We start from the raw sequence: 18,264 nt of genomic DNA, 5'->3' as shown, positions 1-18,264 counted from the left end.
AAATAAAACACAATGAATTAAACTTCTGAAAGATTCATGAAGTTAGCGCTAAAAACATCTAATTCAGTAACAAAGTGTAAGAACATGCAAAATCCAATAACACAGACAAAAAAGAGTGGAAAAAGATTAGAGAATCATGTAAGAGCTTCAGCAGTATCAGAGACTGTGGTTTACCACATCTCCTGCAACAGCTATCAGTGATACTACAAACACTTAACAAATACAGATGGGACTGAGCTACTAACATCAGACACTAAGGTCAGTATCTACTGCTGCACTACTGCATTATAAATGGTCAAACAGCTGAAGCCATTTATAACTCGTTTGTAACTAGCCTTTTCTCATTCAGCTGTTCCACACTAGTCAGGTCTGCAGGCTGTGTGCTAGGTTGAAGTGCTACTCCATGAGGAGCAGAGTCAAGCTCAGTTTCTTTCACTTCAGGCTGGTCTTGTACAGACTTATCGGCTTGATCTTCCTGTAATTCACTTGAAATCACGTTCTGCTGATCTTCAGGCACTTCATCGAGCCCCCCTCCAAGCTCTTTGTTGGATGTATCACCAACAGTGCTTGCACCAGATGGTTCTTCAGAAAGTTCATTGTCTACAGTGTCAGGCTGCCTTGAAAATAAGTTTACTTCTATATTTGCATCAGTCAGTTGATCTGAGACTGCAGATTTTGAGCATTCATCTGAACTGACTGTTCCTAACACCTTGTCATCTGGTTTTGACAAAGCCTGTGGTGGTGGTACATGTGGTTCCTTTTTGGCAGAGGTCTCCCTGTTGTCTTTATGCCAGGGAAAGGAGAAATCTATTTTTTTCCCAAACACGGCTCCTTGGGCACTATCTGGCTTACTCACCTTCTCTTCACTGCCTCCTTCAAACAGAGTGGAAGAAAGTTTCTTAAAGCTGGACATGAGGCCCTGATCTGCCCCTCCTCTATTAACAGAAGGTGGCTGCTGAGAGAAGAAAGACCCGAATGGCCTGCCACTATCAGTGGATGACATGAAGCTGAATTTTGGTAAACTGGGCATGCTCGGAATTTCAAATACTGTTTTACTGCTGTTTGCATCTGAAGGACCACTACTAGGCTTACCCTCTTTCTGCAAGTCACCTACAGAAGGGATTTCTTCCAAGTGTATCTCATTAACTGGCAGACGTTTCTCTTGTTCAGCAGTTTGCTGTTGTACCTCACTTGTTTTCTCTTCATTCAGAGGAGGCAAATGAACACTGGGCTCATCAGCTGGAGCTATGGGTTCTCTACTGCTACTGCTGTTCATGCTTGGCTGATCAATACCATCACTAGTCTGGTTCTCCATAACAGGTTCTGATTCAGCAGTAGCACACTCACTCAACTGGGGAAGGTTTGTGTCTGTCCCATTAAGCAAGGCTTCAGTTTCCAGTTCAGACCCACCACTAGATCCAGTATGAAGGAAGTCAACAGCTGCTTTTTCTGTAGAACCTTGTTCCTGCACTGTGTGTGAAGACACATCTAGTTGGCATGGATTTACATCAGACTGTTCAGTGGCCACAGTCTGCTCTGTATCAACTGCATGACTGGAATCAGATGCCTGTGATTTAGCATCTATCATTTCAGAGGGCTGTGCATCACCAGGCAGCTGCGGAGCCTCTAGGTCTTGATTTTCACTAGAAACTACTGTTTCTGGAGTGATCCTCAAGGATTCCTCTTTACAGCTTTCTGAGTTCTTATTTTCTTCCTTTTCTTTTTTCGAGGAAGATTCTTCCATAGAGTTTTCTTCTGAAGCAGGCAATGCATCCTGCTTCAGAGAGCTCACAGCATCTCTCTTAGGCTCTTTGGCTGCAGTTGTATCTTCTGCCTTCCTAGAGTCTTTTGCTGGAACAGACTCAATAATGTCTTTCATTCTATTGCCTTGAGGTTTAGGAGTGGATTGTGGAGGCACCTCTTTTGGAGATTCTTTTGGGCCTTTAAAGATGCCAAAAAGATCATTTGTGAAAGTCGGTGCTGGGGCACTTGGGAGGGAAGAGAAACCAAAGAAAGAGGAGCTTTTTTTCTGTGCAGGAGGAGGTGCAGCAGCTTGAGGCTGGGAAAAGAAACCAGAAAACGTTTTGGGCGGTTTCATTTTTGTCATGAAACTTGAAAAAATTTCTACTGAAGAATCCAGAACTGACTTATCGCCCTCAGGTTCCTTAGGTTTGTTTTGCAAATCAGAGGTCTCTGGTCTTTTAGAAGTAGAGTGCAGCTCTTGTGCCTGTTGTAACCTGTCACCAGGAGTTTGCTTGGGTAATTCATACTTTGGCAACTCAGGTTGCACACATACTTCTTCAGGGGCCGCTTCATTTTTTATGTCACTTGTACTATTTGAGTCTTTTATATCCAAGGAATCCATTTTGTCATTTACGGCTGGACTACCATCTTTACTTTCAGAAATCTGATCTTCTGAATATGACTCTTCTTTATCAACAGGTAATGCAACAGTGTCTGTCTTCCCTGCGTTACCCAGAGCACATTCTTCTGCCCCTAAGGAAACAGTCTGCTCGCTCTGGGAATGCTCCTGCACTCTGGGAGTCTGACAGCAAGGATCAGAAGGAGCTGAATTAATGACAGCAGTGTCATCAGTTTGTGGAAGCTTTTTAAAGTTGCTTTCTTCAGCTACCTCAGCAACACTTTCTGTGTTTTCCACAGACATTTCTGGTTTATTTTCGGTCATAGTGACATTATTAAACATTTGTTTGCCAGTCACTGATGCGATAATATCATCTACTTCTTTCTTACTGTCTGCATCTCGTTGCCTGGAAGTCCTGATACCAGAGTCAGTGGAAATACTTTGCTTCATAGATGGCTTAGTATTTACTGGTTTAGCTGGTTTTGCATTAGATTCCTGTTTTGGTGCAGTTTGTGGCTTTTCATCCAAAAACGATGTCAAACTGAAGAAACCAAAACTAGTACTTCTTTGAGGTGTGGTCTTCTCAGCAGCTGGACCGCTGGAAAAGAAGGAAGGCAGACGAAACAGTCCCTCTGTTTCTTGCTGCTTTGCACCAGCAGGAGCAGCACTGGGTGCTGAAGGCTTGGGTTCATCTGATCCAGTGAAGAATGAGAATATGCTTCTACTGGCTGGCTGTGCTGGCTGTGATTTCGAAGCAGTGATATCAGAAAAGCTGAATGGTAAACTGAATCCTGATTCTTTAGGAGTCTGATCTGGCTTTGGTTTTGTCTGATTAACCGTGCCACCTACACCACTTCCTCCTTGCTGCTTTGGTGGAGCTGTGGGCACACTGCTCTGCTGCACAGTTGATTGTGTCAGCTGGCTTATTTTGGCACCTACAGCATCTCCAGGAGGTACTGTCTTATTCTCATGAGAACCCTCCTTGGCTTTTCTGTTATGGCTGTCAGAGATCTGCTTGTCCACACCTTTTGTTCCCATTCCTTCCTTAGTAGTGGAGGACAGACACGGCATACTGGCACTCTGGTGACCACCTGACTTTTCAGGTTTTTGACTCGACTCTGCCGCAGTTCTGCTATGGGTTTTTGGCAGAGTTGCAGCACTTGGGGCTGGTTGAGAAGACACAGCTTCCACTTTGAAGAGATCTCCAAGGGATCCAAACAACGATGAGATGCCAGAAGCTTCCTTCTGTTCTGGGTACATTGCCTTTTCTGGTTTATCATTTTGACTTCTTTCCAGATTTGGAGATGGCTGTGGTTCTTTGCTTACTTGTGTTTTGAAGAAGTCAAAAAATCCAGAAGTTTGGGGCTTGTTGGTTGTTGAGCTCGCAGGAGAATCTTCTCCAAGACTGAACAGTTTCAGAGCACTTTTAAATAATGTTTCCTCAGGCTCAGGGGCTGGGTGGCTCTGATTTGGCTGCGACTGACTGGATTCATTAATAGTTGCATGCCGTTCAAGATGCCTGGAAGCCAGCTTTGCTTTAACAGGTCGTTCTTCTCTTACGGGCTTGCCATCTGGAGCAGTTTGGCTCAGTTGAGAAGGAGATTTTGTTAATCCTATTTTTTTAACATGGATGTTTTCATTCTGATTTAATTCCAACTTTTCATTTCTAGCAGCTTCTTTATAAAGTTCTGATGAAGTATTTCTTCTCAGTTCTGATGTAATGGGAAACTTTTGCCCTGCCTGTGCCTCATCTGATTTCCTGTTTGATAGAAGTGGTAAAACATCAGGTTTGCTTTCAGATGATTTTGACTGTGTGTCTGTTCTCTTTAAGGAAGAATCTGCAGCTGTCTCAGAGTCGGGTCCTGAAGACTTTCCAATCAATCCACCCAATGCAGAAAATAAAGAGGTAACTTTGTTCACTGGTGTTTTCCTATCTTCTTCACTCTTCTTTGCTTCTGCTACTTGTTCAGTAGTTGCCACTGTTTCTTCAGCTTTAGGAGAAGATTGAAACAGATGGAAACCAAAGAATCCTGATGAACCACCACCAGCAGTCACTGCAGGGGCAGCATTATCCAATTCCTTGGTGTGAATGTCCTTACTTAATGATTTGTCGGAAGCCCCTCTGGAATGTGTTCTAAGATCAAGGGTTAATGGTATTTCCTCTGAAGAATTCCGGCTTTCCTTGTCAGGCCTAAAATCAACTTTGAGTTTTTGAAGTTTGTAACCTGAGAAGTCCAGCGGCTGGTCTCTCTGAGAATAAATGGACTCTTCAAACATCTGTGAGAACGTCTCCAAATTCATGTTCATTAACTGATCACTCCTCTGCAAAGCTACTGACAAATCCAGAGGTTTATTCATTGTATAATCATCTAAGCATTCTTCTTCAGCAAACCAAAACAGCTCATCTTCGCTGCCAAGAGGGACTTTAAAACCACAAACAGCAACTGTGTTGTCTTCCAGCACAGCTCTTGGAAGGGCACCCATCTGAAAATTATAATCCCAGTAGTCTGGGTAAGAATACGTTTCAGGAGCACAAACGTAGACATACTGCCCAGTGGGATCAGTAAGCAGTGAATACACATACTGGCTATCACTGTACATGTAGTATCCACAATCACCATCTTCAGATGGCCACCATACACCCTGCTCGAGCATCATCAGCCACTCTTGATATTCTTGGCTATAGGATGAGTACATAAAGTTCTCATCTATACTTAATGTCTCTTGGTCAATTAGAGTCCACATGGTTCCATCACAGCCAGAGGAGTAGCTTAAATCCATGGGCAGCTCTTCAAAAGAATAGCTGCTGTCTCTCTCAAGCGGTGGAAAGTTACTATAATTTTCATTGACAGAATTAGTAGTCCATGCATCATTTTCTTCTGAATAAACATCTTGAAACGTTAAGTGGTCAAATGATTCGTATGACATCGTACTTAAATCCAAACTCTGTACATCGAAATTGGCATTACTCTGCCAATCCATCACATTTGCATTTCCATCCTTTTTACAGAGATTCACTACCACATCATTTTCAGGCCAGTCCAAGAACTGAGGGGGAAGAACAGAGTTCTGATTTAATACGTAGTAAACCGGCAGTGCTATCTGATGAGAGTCAACAAGTTCCCCCACTTCGTATTCCCATTCAAAGCTAGAATGGCTTCTCGTTTCCTGATATGCTGAGCATTGCTCCGTAAGACTGTGTTTTTTGTTTGTCAAATTAAGAAACTCATTTGATCCTTTGTTGAATACGGTTGGAAAATTTTTAGATTCTGTATCCTGATGAGGGATATGCCTATTGCTTACTGACTTTCCAGATAAGTCCTGTACTTTGGCTTCAGGATTTAGGGCAACAGGGAACACAGAACGCTCAGCTGTGTTGTTTACATTTGTGCCAGTCAGGTGGTCAGTAGCTCTGGAAGATTCCATCATTTTCACATTATCTGGTTTCTCCTTTGGTTTGGGCAGGATGTTTTTCAAGAAGCTAGAAGACTCCTGCTTTTCTGCAGTGCTGCTCTGAGTTTCAGAAGCTACTGCTGAGTCAACGGGTTTTTTCTCTGAGCTAGAATCCTCACTTCTATCAAAAAGCTTCAGGAAACCTAAAGAGTTTGATTTCACCTTATCTTGCTTACATTCAGACACATTTTCATTTGAAGCAAATTTAAATAAGCCAGAAAATAATCCAGAACTGCTTTTTTGGCCATCATTCTCACTTTTCACAATCAACTCTTCAGTACTGGCTGTGTTTTCATTGGAAGAAATGTGAAGAAATCCAGAAAGAAAACCCGGTGCGTTCTTCTTCTGCTTATCATCTGTACTTGCAGCTTCTGCCACTCTGTCTGAAGAGATGGATTCAGCTGAGCTGTGATTTAAGTCAGCACTTACTCCTTCTCTAGGTGAACCTCCTTTTAAATTTCTAGGTTCTTCTCGAGCGCTCTTAGTTCTCTGCAGCTCTCCTGTGACCTTACAGGTCACAGAGGCATTTTCCTGATGCTTATTTCTGTTTACTTGGGCACTAGATTCTTTATTAATGTATTTTCTTTGCGTAAATTCTTCCTTATGCTCTGATAAATTTGGAACAGAGCTAGATTTCAATGAAACAGCCTCTTGCGAATTACTGCTTTTGGGTTCAAGCAAAGAAGTATCTCCAGAACTCTGATGACCTGTTTGGTCCTTGGAAGTTGCTAGATTTTCTGCAGAGGAGAACTTAAATAATGAAGGAATAATGCTGCTTTTCTCCTTTGTATGTTCTTTCTTGTCTGAAGAACTCAACCCACTGAAAAAAGGAAGTTTCTTGGTAAAAGGAAACGAGTGTTCTTCACTTGAACTGTTTTGTCTTACATCCTCCTCAGACCTGTGGCCTTTAGAAAGCCCAGACACATTTTCTTTCTGCCCTGGTTCAGCAGAAGTAAGCAACAACTGACTGAAAGACTTTTTGAGTGGGCTAAAAAAGCTTTCAGATGCTGTACCCTGATCTTGAGGCTCTGGAGGAAGTTCTGCCTTACCTCTATTTTGCTCCTTTCCCAGTTCATGATCTGCAGTATGCCGATTCCCTAAGTGATTTGCAGGAGGCTTCTCCCTGGCAGTGTGTGAACCCTCTTTTACAGCAGCATCTGGCTGACTTGAAACATGATGCAGTCCTGACTGCTTCTGTGCCACATCCTGCTGCTTTGGAGCCAAGAGACCATCAAAATTGGCTTTCAGACTAAAAGAACTGACTGAGTTTGTGAGCCTGCCAAAGATGGAAGACACAGAAGTACTATTTGTGTTCACTTCTGCCTCACTTCTGCTCTCACTCAGCTGTATCTCTGGAACCATATTGGCTGCCATTCGTCCAGATGACTTCTCATTTCTGTTTGCCTCACCAGGTTTCACAGCATGGCTCTCCTCCTTGGCATGCTCCTCTTTTACGACTTCTTGTTTTGGCACTTCCTTTTCAGAGAAGATCTTTAGAGGATTAAACATGCCTAGAACAGAATCCATAACTGAATGCTGGTTCTGCTGGCTGCTGGTGGTAGTTTCATGAGATTGCTGTGTGGAAGCCTTACTGTCCACCTTTGTGGTTTCTTGCTTACTGGAGTTTACATTCTGGGCTTTTTTATCACCACTTACCTGGGATGGTAGCAAAGAGTGAATGGAGAACTTAGTGTCAGCTTTACTATCTGGTGTTGTTCCAGAAGATGCACTCTCACTTTTGGCCTTACCAGAAAACACATTTGAGATTCCACCTTCAGATGAGGTTCTGGCTTCTGGCTTCTCTGGAGTGGAAGAAACAAGCTTTTCAACAGAGGCTGTGAGCTGCTTTGTGCTTGACCCCACCTTTTCAGTCAAAGAGCTGAATAGGGAATTCACAGTATTCTTCACACCTGACAAGTCTGGGAGAGATTCAGATTTGCCCTTGGTACTCTCCTCTGCAGCAGGCTGTTTGGGCTGTTCAGACTTTCTGGCTCCTACTAAATTATCAGCACTACCCTGCTTCATTAACCTGTGCTGAGAGCTTTTTCTCGCCTCTGGCAGCGTAGCAAATTTGTTGATCTCTTCCTCCTTTTCAGCCAAATATTCTGAAACTGTTTCCACAAGACACTGAAGTTCATCCATCGTGTCTACATACTCCTCATTGGGTTCTTCAACAGGAGACAGTGTCAAGTCTTGCATAGAATGACCATGCTTGCTCCCTTTAGTCCTGTGTTTTTTATCACAGCTGGGCTTTAACTGGGACTCTGAATTTGCAGGGAAAGTAACAGTGAAGTCTCTCAAATGGCTGATGTCAGAATCATGCCATGTTTGTGAAAGAATAGCCAATTCTTCCGTTTCATCATCCGAAACAGGTGAGTACTGAAACTCATCAGAAGCACTGCTGTCAAATTCCTCAAGGATATCCAGGGGCACAAAAGCGTTATCTGACAGCCCTGCATGTTTCATATCTTCACCATTACTGAGGTGAAGTGAGCCCTCATGGTTCGCTCCATGCTTGCTCGGCAACTTGCCGCTTTTGACCATTAAGCCATTTTTGTATGGACGCAGGACGGGATAAGCAGGCAACTGCTCCTTATTTTCAGAGCTGCTTGTATATTTTCCTCTTCTATCATACAATGGGAAATCATTGTTATGTTCAGAATTAGTTGCCACACCATTTAGATATATATTTTTCTCTCTAGAATACTGCAGACCTCCATTACTTTGGAGGATCATTTGTTCACTCTCTTCAAGACTGTTGTATCGCAGTTTCTTTTTCCTTCTCCTATCTATGGTATCGTACTCCTGAGGATATCTTGGGACATCTACAGATCCTGACTCCACACACACATTTTGGCAACATCTTGATTTTTCACAGTGATTGAAATTTTCCCTTTTTGAGAGAGTTTGCATCTTTTTAATGTTTGTTTCCTGCCAACTTCTACTTCTATGACTCTTTTCTAAGAATTCCTCTATTAGAAGTTTTCCTAGTTCTTCATAGTTACTCTCCTGTTCCTCTTCTCCATCTTCACAATTACTTGGAATGATTCTGACTCTGTCATTTCTAGCTAGAGATCCTTGTCTAAGGTGAAAAAAAAAAAAAGAGGGTGGGAGGGAAAGGTAAAAAGGCAGGAAAAAAAGAAAGGAAGGAAGGAAGGAAGAAAGAAAAATAAAAATCAAAATAATAATTAAAAAAAAAAAAAGGTTTAGGAAGGACAGAAAAAAATAGCAATGAAAAACATGCATTAAATAAAATTAAAGTGAGAAACATCCAGATAGAACAAAACTGAAAACCTGCCAATCAAACTGATAAAAAAAGCAGTATGGGTTATGATATTCCACAGGTTACATTTAGAAACTCCTGTTTGAGAGAGAACAGCTTTTTGTGATCAAGTAAGGGCACGCAGCCTTGGCTGTACCAGTACGCTGCTGTTACTTTATTTAGGCATGCTTAAAAAGTCACTTATTGCAGTAACAGGACTACTCTGAGATACAGTGCCCACGCACACCATTTCACTATGCTATGCATGCATTTCGGGCACTCCAGGAAGCAGACCTTGCTTTAGCAGTATTCATACAGCCCACAGGGCACTTTGTTTTTCCTGAGAGTGGTTAAAGAACAGTGAACACATGCAAGGACTCAGGAATCACTGGACTCTCAGCAAGAGGAGAAAGGGGACAAAATGCAAACTGTGCAAACCAGCAACTTAGGGAGCTCCAGCTGTGCCATCACTACTCTTTGCTACAAGTGCCTTCAACTGCAGTTAATGCACTCTCTTTGAAGACACTCTGCAGTGTGGGCAAACCTAGTACCAGGCCCCCAATGTCGCCTAAGAACAGCTAAGCTCAGTAGCTGAGTGACTGTATCTACTCTGGTTGTGACACCGAGCGGACTGGTGAGCAAGTGGACAGAACTCTGTGAAAAGCAAGGCCATTTATCTGGGTATCTGAGCCCCTAAGCCTATAGGTAGAGGACAGCCTGATTCCCTTCTACCTTGTGGGAGCTAGAAAGAGGCCAGGAAAGCTCATTTTCCAACATGCTGCCCAGGTATGCACACAGCAATCATCTCCTCTCAATGAAAAATTAAGATCTGGGGGATTGCTGGTTGATCAGAAAGCAAGGCAACATGCTGGTGATGGTTATTAGCCCACTGCCAGTCAGGATCTGCATTTCCCCATGTATGATGCATCTTAATAGGTCCAGCAGTCCACACTTGCCCATTGTGAGGGAGCAGATTAAAGCAGCCAGTTTTGCTGTCAAACCAGACAAAAATTCCTAGAAACCCAAGTATTTAATCCTTCGGATTTCTGAATTATATCCTAGCCTTAATCAGAAGGATTATGTCAATTGCTAACCAACTCAAATTCTAGAAGAAGAAAACTTTGTTTAAATTTTACATGGTGAACTCCTGCCAGCCTACTTGGCAATGGACATGTAGAAAATGGATGTAAAAAAATCAAAACACTTATTTAAAACGCACAGCAACTTTGCTTTATGTCATTAGCTGTCAAAAACTAAGGAGCATGAATGCATGTGTGCCCTGACAACACAAGAGCAGAGTAAGAGGGGGGAAATGGCAAAGGCCACATGGGCATTGTATGGATACTGCTAATACACCATCTTCACCTCGATAACCTGTGTTGCCTGGAGCACCCCAATGTAGGATGATGATGAGATAGCACTGAAAGAGAAATAGGTCATTGCATTTTCACTACTGCTGCTTTAGAGCCTCATTTCCACCAGTATTATCTAACACACTAATTGGAAAGATACTCATTACTTTAAATGAGCTCTACTCCACACTGTTTAGAACACTTACTACACTTCCGGGTTGCAGTTTTAAATCCATAATGGAAATGATTATCTCTAACAAGCTAATGAAATTGAAAAGATTCCCAGGGCCACCACAGTTACTGGATCAAGTATTTCCAAGGTTCAACTGAAAGTAATGAATGCTACACAAACGCATGAAGAGCCATTAGCTGTAAAAGCTGAACCAATATTTGATAATTTAGGCAAGAACAAAATGATTTTTTTTTCTAACTGTGTTCCTCCCATGACGAGAGCTTCTCCTGCTGCTCTACAAAGCATTTATTTTATTAGAAAGAAAGCAACGACAAGAAGTCCAGCACTTGAGAGGAGAAAAATGACATCATCAGCCAGGCACTAAACTACTACAGATCTGAAATACAGCCAAGGCAGACAGCGAAAATCAGCCAAAATATATCACAAGACAACCTCAAGAGCAAGAACAAGGAGACAAGCACATCGGCTGCAAAGAGAGTAACCCACCTATCAGACAGATCTAGAGAGTGCCTGCTCTCTAGCGAGCACTGGCGGCTTGTCATTTGACTAGACTCAGATGTGGACTCTAGGTCAGTTCGGCCACTCACAATGGAGTCTATGCTATCATATCGCCTTGGAAGTAAACAGGGCGAGAGCAAGGAGACACGGAGGACACATGGTTACAACAAATGAACACTGCAAGTTAGCACTAAAATAAAATAAATAAAATAAATAAATATGTTTATTGATGGGGAGGACATCTGCTGTTCTGAACTCAGACTGGCGCTGGAAGCAAAATGTTCTTGAGGTCAGACAAGAACAGCTATCACTATACTTTAGAGAAGGAGAAACAAAATACCTAACTCTCTATCAGTGGAACTTAATCATGAATTAAAGGTGGGAAAGAAGAGGTGGGTTCAGCCAAACGCAAATGTTAAAAAACAAAAACAAAAAAACAGATGTTATTACAGTAGGTTCCAATTGAAGCATTTTGGCATAGACAAAATTTCATCTAATTCAAGACGGGTTCTAGCTGAACCTTGCCTTGTCCCTTTGGATCTGCCCAGGACAGCCTTCCACAAGCTGCCATTTCCTCAGCAATCATGAACTGCAGCCTGCCAGGAACCTCATCAAGCAGCTGCCTGGTCCATGGAACACAGAGCTGACAGAGGAAAAAGGCAAACACTCTATTTTTGCAATATTCTGCTACAACTGAGTTTTTAAAATATTTAAGATTCACCAAAGTGATTTTTTTTCCAGTCAGCTCTGCTTAGAAATATCTTTCAGATAAGAATGAGAATCCCATGTAGCTTCTTTAGAAAGCTTATTAGCATTTCCTACGTTTTAAGATTTAATATGTAGGAAAAAATCTGGTTGAGAATGTAGGAAATGCACAGGGGAACATCAGCACTAAGAGGGAATTAAACATCATCTGAGAATTGCCTTTCTGGAGTGAAAGCAATCTTAGATGAGAGAAGGCTCTTAGTTTTAATACAAACTTTATCAGTCGCGATACTTTCACATCCAATCATTCAGGACACAAAAAAAAATTAACAATACTTTAAAAAAAAAAATCTGTCTTGGTATAGTTCAAACTAGAAGTGGTTCTTTGCGATGTTGAGCTACACACACATTGGCTCTTTCATAAAGCTTCAGATCGTCTTTTCAGACTCACATCTGCAGTATTTTTACTACTGCAAACCAGTAGCATAGATTAGCATGGGAAAGGGAATACCTTGCTTACATTAGGTACTGAACAAATACCTGACAGGAAAGCACCAAGAATGATGTTAATTACTGTAAATGCATTTTATTGGCTCATCTGCATTAAATCTCAGTAACAACTTAAAAGGCTACCATTAAACTTCAGCTTTTACCATTAAAGCCAAAAGAAGTCAGAATTCACCCTCAGCCATAAACCAGATAGGGCTACTGAACACAGGTTCAGGCTTCAGGAAACATGAACATTCTTATCACAAGTGTTGAGGTATGAAAAATATCTTTTATGTTGCATGTAAAAACCTGCAACTCCCGCTCTAGCAGAATTTAAGAAGATACCTCTTCCTTCCACAACTAAGGCAGAAGCCACAATACGTCCCGTTCAACACCTGCATTCTTACCAACATGACCTCTGACAGCACAGCACATTCAGGTTCTGCTGTGGAAGATCAATGGGGAAAGTACAGCTGCCCAAAAGACAGCACCCACCTGATGGCCACGTGCTCCCGATAATCCGCATCGTAATTCTGCAGAGAGTCAGCACAGGAATCCCGCAAGACTCCTTGCTGCTGCAGGCGAGATGGGACAGTGAACTGGTGCACAGAGGCATTGGGCTGCGCGGTCGTGTGGTACGGAGGAGGAATGCTGTTGCTGGTCTCACTGCGATAGTCACTGTCTCGATCATCCACAGCACTGTCAGCATCTTCAAAGGCTAAGAAACAAAAGCAGTTAAGGGTACAGCTCTTTGAAGTTGCCTTGCTTGGACAGCAAAGCCCATTTTTGTTTATAAAAAGCTGCAAAAAGAGGTTGTTTCTGCAATGCTGGTTATGACCTCTAGCTCTCCCAGTGTGTACCAAGGAATTTGCCTCTATCACCTTCTGTCATATGATTTTGCTTCTCTCTGATTATGCACAATAGGTAGAATAAGACACTTCAATATTAAAACAGAACAAAGCAACAATAAAGAAAAAAAAAAAATCATCTTCACAACTTTGAGGCTCCTCCCTGCTGCCAAAATGAACATTCAGATTTTGGGGAGCAAAGAATCTTCGAGGAGTTTATTTCCTAGAAACCAGTCCTCCTTTTTGTGATGAGAACATTTCTCAGCATCCTTAACCAGAGTTCCAGGAAATTAAAATATGCACATCAGCCTGTTAAACTTTGCAGCCAACATTAATGATAACCTTCACAAAGCTAAAAGCTCCCTTCCCTTGAACCTTTCTCTCTGGAGAATTTATCCTTGATCATCCTTCAGAAAAAGAGAACGCTGTTACAGAGAGGAAAAATTTCAAAAACATGATATTGATGTATTGCTGGGTTTGGCTGTGCAGAACATAAAGCTATCTTAGCAAGCTTAGGCAAAATACACATACACATGCCACATCAGTGGGGTGCACCATCACCATGCTTGATAGAAAGGAAAACAAACACCAGCCATTATTCACTCCATCCGCCACCAAAAGCTTCTTTTAGAAGAACAATCAAGTTAAAGCCCCGTCTGGTAAGCTAACCAGAGGCGTGTGTCCTACACAACCACTGACCACAAGGCTGAGCAATAAAGTGGAAGTGCTGTTTACATGCTTTTTTCTTCTTCCACTGGTGCTTCCCACCTTCAATTTCCTTTTTGTTTTTTTTTTTAAATCCAAGGTAATGTTTGTTATTAGTGATATTCTCTGCACCATCCCAACTAAGTAAGGTTACATCAAGGTTACAGTGCCCTGAAGTGGATGGAAAAATAGAAAACAACCTCTGTAGAAAACATGTTTGCAATTTACAAATGGCTTGAAAAGCCTGGCTCTACTCTCTTAACTACCATCAGTTCAATTTGATTGTTTGCCTTGAAAACAGAAATAAGCTTTCAGCATTTCAGCAGCCTAAGTGCTGCATAGTTCTTGTCAGTCTCTAGTCAACTGAATAAAGATGAATAGCAATCATCTGGTGTTTTATTTAGCTTTATTAAAAAGGGCAGTGTCCATCAGTTTTCACACAGTTCAGTGCTGTTAAATACAACCTGTTACATACTAGGCAGAAACCCCCAGCAATCACTGATCCATAACTAAGGGCCAGTCCCAGAAACATATTCATGCTACACTGCACCTACCTTACGAGCGATCTCACTTTCTTTAATCAAAATGTTCACAAATAAAGACATTGTTTAGCCTGATTAAGAACACCAAAATCTGGACATCTGACTTATAGCATACATTCTCCCTGCAAGAAGGTATGCTCTGAAGTGTCTGCACATGGTGATAATCCCATTTGTTAAAATACCCAACACTTAAATTTTATTTAAACAAGAGACTGACAAAAACATGCAGAAGCAGCCTTATGTATATTGCATCCCCTCAAAAGATGGGTATCTGGCTGTACAATCCATGTTTCAGCAAAATATATATCACAAAACACAACACATGATGTGGTTTGTTCAAGCACCATCTTCAAACAGATGATACACCAAGCCTTCCATTGGGAAAACTGTAGCTCAACCACAGTCTGTGAAGATCAGTTAATTCATAACCAGACACATAACAACAAAAACAGAGTTAATAGTTATTTTAACCCACTTTGAGAAATTCCATATGTCCAAAAGAGCACTCAAGGGATGAAAACAAATTCAGAGTCACTGCACCCACTGCTGAAGAGTGGGGGGGTAAGGCTGAAGGGCAGGGTAGAAGCATGCTGCTCATGTGTAGTAATTGAATATTCATGCATATACAGAGTGTAAGAAGAAAACCTATTTGACAGCGACGTCACACAGAAGGATATTAGTGTGGAAATCAAACAGAAGGGGATAACAAGGTGTGTCCAGAGAACCCTTCTCTCCGAAGTGAACTGTGTCCTGCTAACCTTATCAATCCTCCCCACTTTTCCCTTGAGAAGTTACTATACCACTGCTGCAGGGCAGTATACAATAGCTCTAGTATACTGACCACACAACCACTTTAAGCAGTGCTGTCACATCAGCTGTACTCATCACATGAGCCTGAGTAAAAATCTGAATAAAAACATCGTGCTCAAGTACTTGGGAAGAGGTTCATGTGAGGTTCTGTGTCCCCAAAACCCCACTACTTTTCCAAAAAAAGACACTGAGCTTCTCACAGCTTCTGCCTATTTCTGTAAGACTGGGGTGAAAGAGACAAAATTTTACAGATGGAATACATGACATGCAGTCCAAGTCCAGAAGAGATGTCAGCATCACACCAAGGCTATTGCATCCCATCTTCCCCACTCTGCATCCATTTAAATGGTTTTCACAAAAGCTTCTAACAATCTCTTTCCTTAATCAAGTCTCAGAACCCAATATTCTACTGTTTCCTGAAACATCAGTCACTTCTGACAACCATGCAGCCTTTCAGAAATCTTGTAATTAAAATGCATTGAAGGTTAAAGAGGACTACTAAAGTAATGGAGGCCCAGGGAAGCAGAAATCACAAAAGGACACAAGGGCATGTTGAGGCAAATGAGGATCTTTTATAGCTCTGCAAGCTAAAAATTCAGAAAGATTTTCAGCAATGATTTAAGAGCAACTTTGAAGGTCATCAGACTATCTTATCACCCTCAGCACTTAAAATTCATTAAAAATATGAATAATTTTAAGACACCAAGTTAGAAACTTTCAGATTTGAGATTGAGGGCTTTCATAATCTTGTTTTTCCACGTGCAGAACTGCAGAATTGTAAGGGTCAGAAGGGACCTCTAGAGATTAACAAGTCCATCTCCCCCGCTAAAGCAGGCTCCCCACAATTGGTCACAGGTAGGAGTCCAGATGCATCTTTAATATCTCCAGTGAAAGAGACTCCACAACCTCTCTGGGCAACCTCACAATAAAGTTCTTCTGCATGTTTGTGCAGAGTGTCTTGTGCTCAAGCTTTTGGCCATAGCTCTTTGTCCCACCACTACTCACCACTGAGAATAGTCTAGCCTTGTTCAACTGCCTCCTGCACTTTAGATATTTATAGATGTTGATCAGTTCCACCCTCAGTCTCCTTTTCTTCAGGTTACTCAGCTTTTCCTCATAGGAATATGTTTCAGGGGCTTTATCCTCTTATAGCCCTCTGCTGGACTTCTTCTAGGAGATCTGTTGGTTTTTTTTAAACTGGGGAGCCCAGAAGTGGACACAGTATTGTAAATGCAGCCTCCCCAGGGCAAAAGACAGGAGGTCCCTTAACCTACACTGATGCACCCATTCATCAATCCCACACTTGCTAAGCTTCATTACAAAGGAAGCTGTGGGAGATAGCATCAGAAGTCAATGTACACAATATCCACTGCTCTCTCCTCATCTACCCAGCCAGTGGTGATACCACAGGAGGCTACCAGGCTGGTCGATCATGATTTCCCCTTGGTGAATCCATACTGACTACTCCTGATGACCTTCATCTCTTTCAGTTCCCCGGAGATAGCTTACACAACAAGTTATTCCATCACCTTCCCAGGGACAGAGGTGAGGTCTCACTGGCCCGTAGTTTCCCAGCTTCTCCCTCTTGCCATTTCTGAAGGCAGGAATGACACTGGCTTTCCTCCAGTCCTCAGGCACCTCTCCCATTCTCCAAGACCTTTCAAAGATGACAGAGAGGATCAGCAATCACCTCTGTCAGCTCCTTCAGCACACATGGATGCATCCCATCAGAGTCCATGGATTTGTTCACACTGATTTTGGCTAGATGGCCTCTGCTGCTCATCCAAAGGGAGGTCTTCCATTCCTTGCATCCCTACAGCCCCTGACAACATTCCTATATTCTTTGCAAGCAGACAGGTCCCCCTTCCACATTTCATGGATCTTCTTTCCATTTGCTGCTGAAACACCCAACAGTCAAGAACTGGACTGATACTCCAACATTCCAAAGCACAAAGAGTACCTTGGACACCTGTCCTCATCTCTTTACCTTTCTTAAAATGAAGCCAAGTCAACAGCACAAGACTTCCCTTCGTCAAAATGCCCTCTATCCAGTTAGCATGGCTTTGGACTGCAATGCATTTCTTACAAGAAATCTTCACTTAGAAGAACATCTTCCAGCTACTAACACGCTGTTTTTGCTGCTTTCTTTCCACTTGTAAATTGACAGTTTTAAGTGTACTTCTCTTGGCAATGCTGAGCTAATGGATTTGGCTTGGAAACATCATAAATGTTGATCCAAGACTCTCTAAAAGGATGCTAACATGATTTCAAAGAGGACAGCACACCAAGTATGAAAGGGAGGGAGAAGTACAAGTTCCCTTTTTAAAAAAGAAAGAAAGAAAAGATATTAAAAATAAAAACCACATCAACCTGCCAAAGAAAAAGGCAAAGTATTCTACACACAACACCCCTGCGTTCCTGAATTGCACCAATGCTTAAACATCCCCATTTCCCCAAAAAATATAAAATTGAAAAACCAAGCTACGTGGGGAACCAATATTTTTTGATTTAGTAGTAAACAAAAATTTCGTTAATTCTTGGTTATCATATCACACACCTGAGAATTACCCCACACAACAGAGACACTCAAGATGTACAAAATGAACCAGTCACTCACTGCTGTTGATGCTTAAAGAATTGAAGGTTTGATCAAAGACAGGAAAACAAGGAGGACAAAAATGCTATGAGAGAAGAAATGGGGAAGTCACTAGTGGAAGGCACAAGACAGATGCAAAACTTTTCCTTTCTTAGCTATTTAAAGACCTGAAAAAAAATACAGTTATTGAAATTCACTGTGATTAGCTAAGCATCAGATTTTAATCACTGCACCATAGCAGGAGCATCCTTTTTGAATTCTTTTATGTCAAAAACAGAAAAGCATCAGGCAGCAGGAATCAGCCGCTTCCTGTGGCAGTGGCTGCAATCACTATGCTTTGCATGCTCCCCTCAGCAACACCCTCACTGTCTGTTTTGACACAAGGAACAGATACCCTCATTTCATTACCAATGGATCAATCCTTGCAGGTCCTACAGGCAGCAGAAGCC

At 42.0% G+C, this 18,264-nt stretch overlaps 1 protein-coding gene across 1 annotated transcript in view; it reads right to left on the bottom strand.

Annotated features, from left to right (window-relative positions):
• The window catches only part of UNC13B (unc-13 homolog B), a 199,008-nt gene that overhangs the window by 132,952 nt on the left and 47,792 nt on the right, over positions 1–18,264 (bottom strand). Inside the window, 2 exon segments of the mRNA XM_032441195.1 lie at positions 11,109–11,234; positions 12,810–13,032. Coding sequence (XP_032297086.1) covers positions 11,109–11,234; positions 12,810–13,032 — 349 coding nt within the window.

This window comes from Coturnix japonica, chromosome Z (assembly GCF_001577835.2).
Source record: "Coturnix japonica isolate 7356 chromosome Z, Coturnix japonica 2.1, whole genome shotgun sequence".
Taxonomy (NCBI): Eukaryota; Metazoa; Chordata; class Aves; order Galliformes; family Phasianidae; genus Coturnix; species Coturnix japonica.
Note: the sequence above shows the minus strand (reverse complement) of the source record. Positions and strands in the feature narration are given on the sequence as shown.